We start from the raw sequence: 3,033 nt of genomic DNA, 5'->3' as shown, positions 1-3,033 counted from the left end.
TTCTCTCTCTCTCTCTTCCCTTCTATCCCTCAGTCCTGCAGACACACGCCACACGCACCGCGTGGCAGCGGCGTGATACAAAACCGGACGTCTATGAGTCAACAGGCCGTACAATCGATGTGGACCCTTGTCCCCTCCGTGTCTGAGTGCCGCCATCGCACTTCTTTATCTTTTTTTCCTGTGTATGCCGTATGCTCCTATGGTTCCGCTGCTTGCTGTGCAATGCCGACTTGCGTGAACGAAAAACGACGCTTTGACTGCTGGCGAACGGCGAATCCTCTACACCTTTTCCGTTTCACCACGTTCTTGGACGCGCTCGATGGCTGCCGTTGTAACGCTGCCACGTGGGTCTGTCTCGGCCCTTGTTTGTCTTTTACAGCATTGGGACTGCTCTGTGGTAAAACCATTCGGTTGCAAGAGCGATTCCAATGATTATGTGTCTTTTTGCCGGGAACTTACCACTCTGCATGGTGGTTGTGTGGGACTGCGTGGGCGGTGGAAGGGCGATGTTGTCACTGGCGTGGTGGCGTCTGCGTTTCTTTGTGTCGGTGGTTGTTCTTTGGTGGGGATTGTTTCTGGCCGGATGCCTCTGCGTGCCACTGTGTTTATTTGCTGTTGTTGCTGTTTTTATTTCTTTTTTGACCGAGCAGATAGAGATACTTTGGATTGACCTGCACAACTATCGTTTCAAGGTGTTAAGGATTACTTGCAGTATTAGGACCAGTAGTATTGGGATAACGATTTATCGGAATTGTTTTTCTGGATTTTCCATTTGTAGAAAGGGATTTGCTAAACGAGATTTCTGATTGACGGGACGAGAGCGATACACCGCGACAGCCCTGCTGGTGCCTGTTTGGGTTGGCGAATGTTGCCTGCGGTGGGTGCGTGTCCGCGCAGCCGGCACCGTGTGCGGCGCAGGGCCATTGCGGCTGTGCGTGCGGCGCTGCTCGTGGTGTTGACGCTGGTTGTGGCGGCGGCGTGGATGCCCGCGGCGCATGCGGTGGTGCTGCGACTGCGGGGCGGCACGGTGGACAGAGCCATCACGGTTGGCCGCGCCGTGGACACGGTGCTGATGGACGGCGTGTCCATCACTAACGGTGTGGCTGTGGTGTTTGACGTTGCGGCGATGCTTCCCGGCGCGCTGCGCATTGAATTGAGGAACTGCGTGTGCGACGGCGGTGCGCAGATCTACGTGCGGGGCCACAGCAGCGAGCCGGCGAGTGACCAGAGCCTGGAGGTGAGCGTGAGCGGGCTGTCTGGGAGCTACTGCTCGCTTGTGTTTGTGCACAACCTGCCGGCCCACACGAACGTGACGGTCCGCGACTCGACGATTGTGACGGCGGGGCCGATGCGCTACTCCCAGGTGAGCGGGCTGACGGACGCGGTGGCATCGCCGCTTGTGCTGTACGCGACGTCGCTGTTGCAGACGCAGCTGCGTGTGAGCAGCACTGTGCTGAGGTCGTTGCACGCGGGCGGGTCGGCGGTGCACGTTGGCGGCGGCGTGGACCTGCTGTCGAGCGCGGTGGTGCTTGACGGCGTGTCGCTGGAGGCGTCGGGCGGTCCGACCGCGTCCGCGTTGCGTGTGGCGTCTTCGTCGCGCCTCAGTCTGCGGAGCCACTCGGTGTTCTCCGTGACGAACGTGTCTATCGTGAGCAGCGGCGGCGGAGTTGTGCTTGGAGAGCGCCTTGCGGTGTTTGATTCAGTGCTGCGCTTCGTGGGCGTCGAGGGATCTGTTGAGTCGTCGCTGGTGCGCTGCGACGGTGGGACGGTCGGTGCCGGCGGGTGGCTGGACCTGCACGACGTGTGGGCGGTGGGCGAGGCGTCGTCTTTGGCGTCGCTGTCGGGGGTGACGCTGAGCGGCGGCGCCGTATCGATTGCGCGCTGCACTGCCACCGGCGCGACGCTTGTCTCCGGGCTGACGATCAGGAGCGGCGCCGTGTGGGTGCAGTGCAACCGTGTCGGCGGCCGGGTGCTGCAGAGCAGCGGCGACTACCGCTTGGCCGGCCTGCCCTCCGTGAGCGTGGTGCCGTGCGACGGCTGTGCGGCTGCGCTGGCGTGCTTCGATGCGCTGACGGCGTCGGTCACCGACTGCGTGTGCAGCTGCCGTGCCGGCGGCGTGGGCGAGGCGTGCCTGCCGTTCGACGTGCCGCTTGCGAGGGCCGGCGGTGGTGGTGGCGGTGCGCCGGGCTGCATGGGTGGCGTGACGCTGACGGAGTCCGTGACGGTTGGCGGCGTGCGTGCGACGGCGTGCTTCGACTCGGTGGTTTTCAGCGGGCCGATCACTGTGGCGGTGGATCTGCGCTCGATGGATGCGTTTGCTGACGCGCTGAACGTGACGGTGCGCCACTGCGTGCTTGAGGGCGGTGCGCAGCTGCGGATTGGCGGCCTCAGCGAGAGCACGGCGCGCCCGATGCCGCACGCCCTCGTCAACATGACGAATGTGACGTCGCTGGAGGGCACGATCGTGCTGCATGGCGCGATGCCGCTGCACTCGAGTGTGCTGCTGGCGAACTCAACGCTGCGTGCGACGGTTGGCGGGTCGCAGTACGTGCAGACTACCCGTGGCCACGAGGGATCCCGGCACGGCCCCGCACTAGTTCTGGACGGCGTCCGGCTTCTGTCGACGCGGTTTGTCATGACGCGGTCTACACTGGTGTGCGGCGGGGAATCGTGCGCTGCGATCCTCGTGGAGCGCGGCCTTGGCGCGAACATGTCCAGCGTCTTCTACATGGACAACTGCGCTGTCCTGTCGCGGACGCACGTGATGTACGCCCTTGCGTCGGACCTGCGTGTCAGCGGCGGCTCCGTGTTCTCCATACAGAACAGCTCGTGGAGTGCGCCGAGCATTGGCTTCTACGAAGGTGCTTTTGTTTTCAAGGACGTTGTGGTGGATGGCGGCAGCGTGCTGCAGATTGTGTTCAGCACTTTCCGTCTCGGCTTCGCCATGCTCATTGCAAACACGCTGACCGTGACTGGCCGCAGCTGGCTGGTGCACCGCGACCACGAGTTCCCGCACGCCTACGTTGTGTACGT

At 62.8% G+C, this 3,033-nt stretch overlaps 1 protein-coding gene across 1 annotated transcript, besides 1 other annotated feature; it reads left to right on the top strand.

Moving 5' to 3' along the window:
• Positions 1 to 3,033: a sequence feature (areas not merged during assembly with more than two copies in the genome that could not be assigned to a particular haplotype).
• On the top strand, positions 866 to 3,033 carry Tc00.1047053508685.9 (dispersed gene family protein 1 (DGF-1), putative; the record flags this gene model as incomplete). The annotated part of the gene is made up of 1 exon (XM_797785.1): positions 866 to 3,033. A coding segment is annotated over one exon (2,168 nt), but the record flags the coding sequence as incomplete, so codon positions are not given.

The sequence above is a fragment of the Trypanosoma cruzi genome, genomic scaffold (assembly GCF_000209065.1).
Source record: "Trypanosoma cruzi strain CL Brener 1047053517017 genomic scaffold, whole genome shotgun sequence".
NCBI classification, from domain to species: domain Eukaryota; phylum Euglenozoa; class Kinetoplastea; order Trypanosomatida; family Trypanosomatidae; genus Trypanosoma; species Trypanosoma cruzi.
The sequence above is the reverse complement of the archived record's forward strand: the minus strand, read 5'-3'. Positions and strand labels throughout refer to the sequence as shown.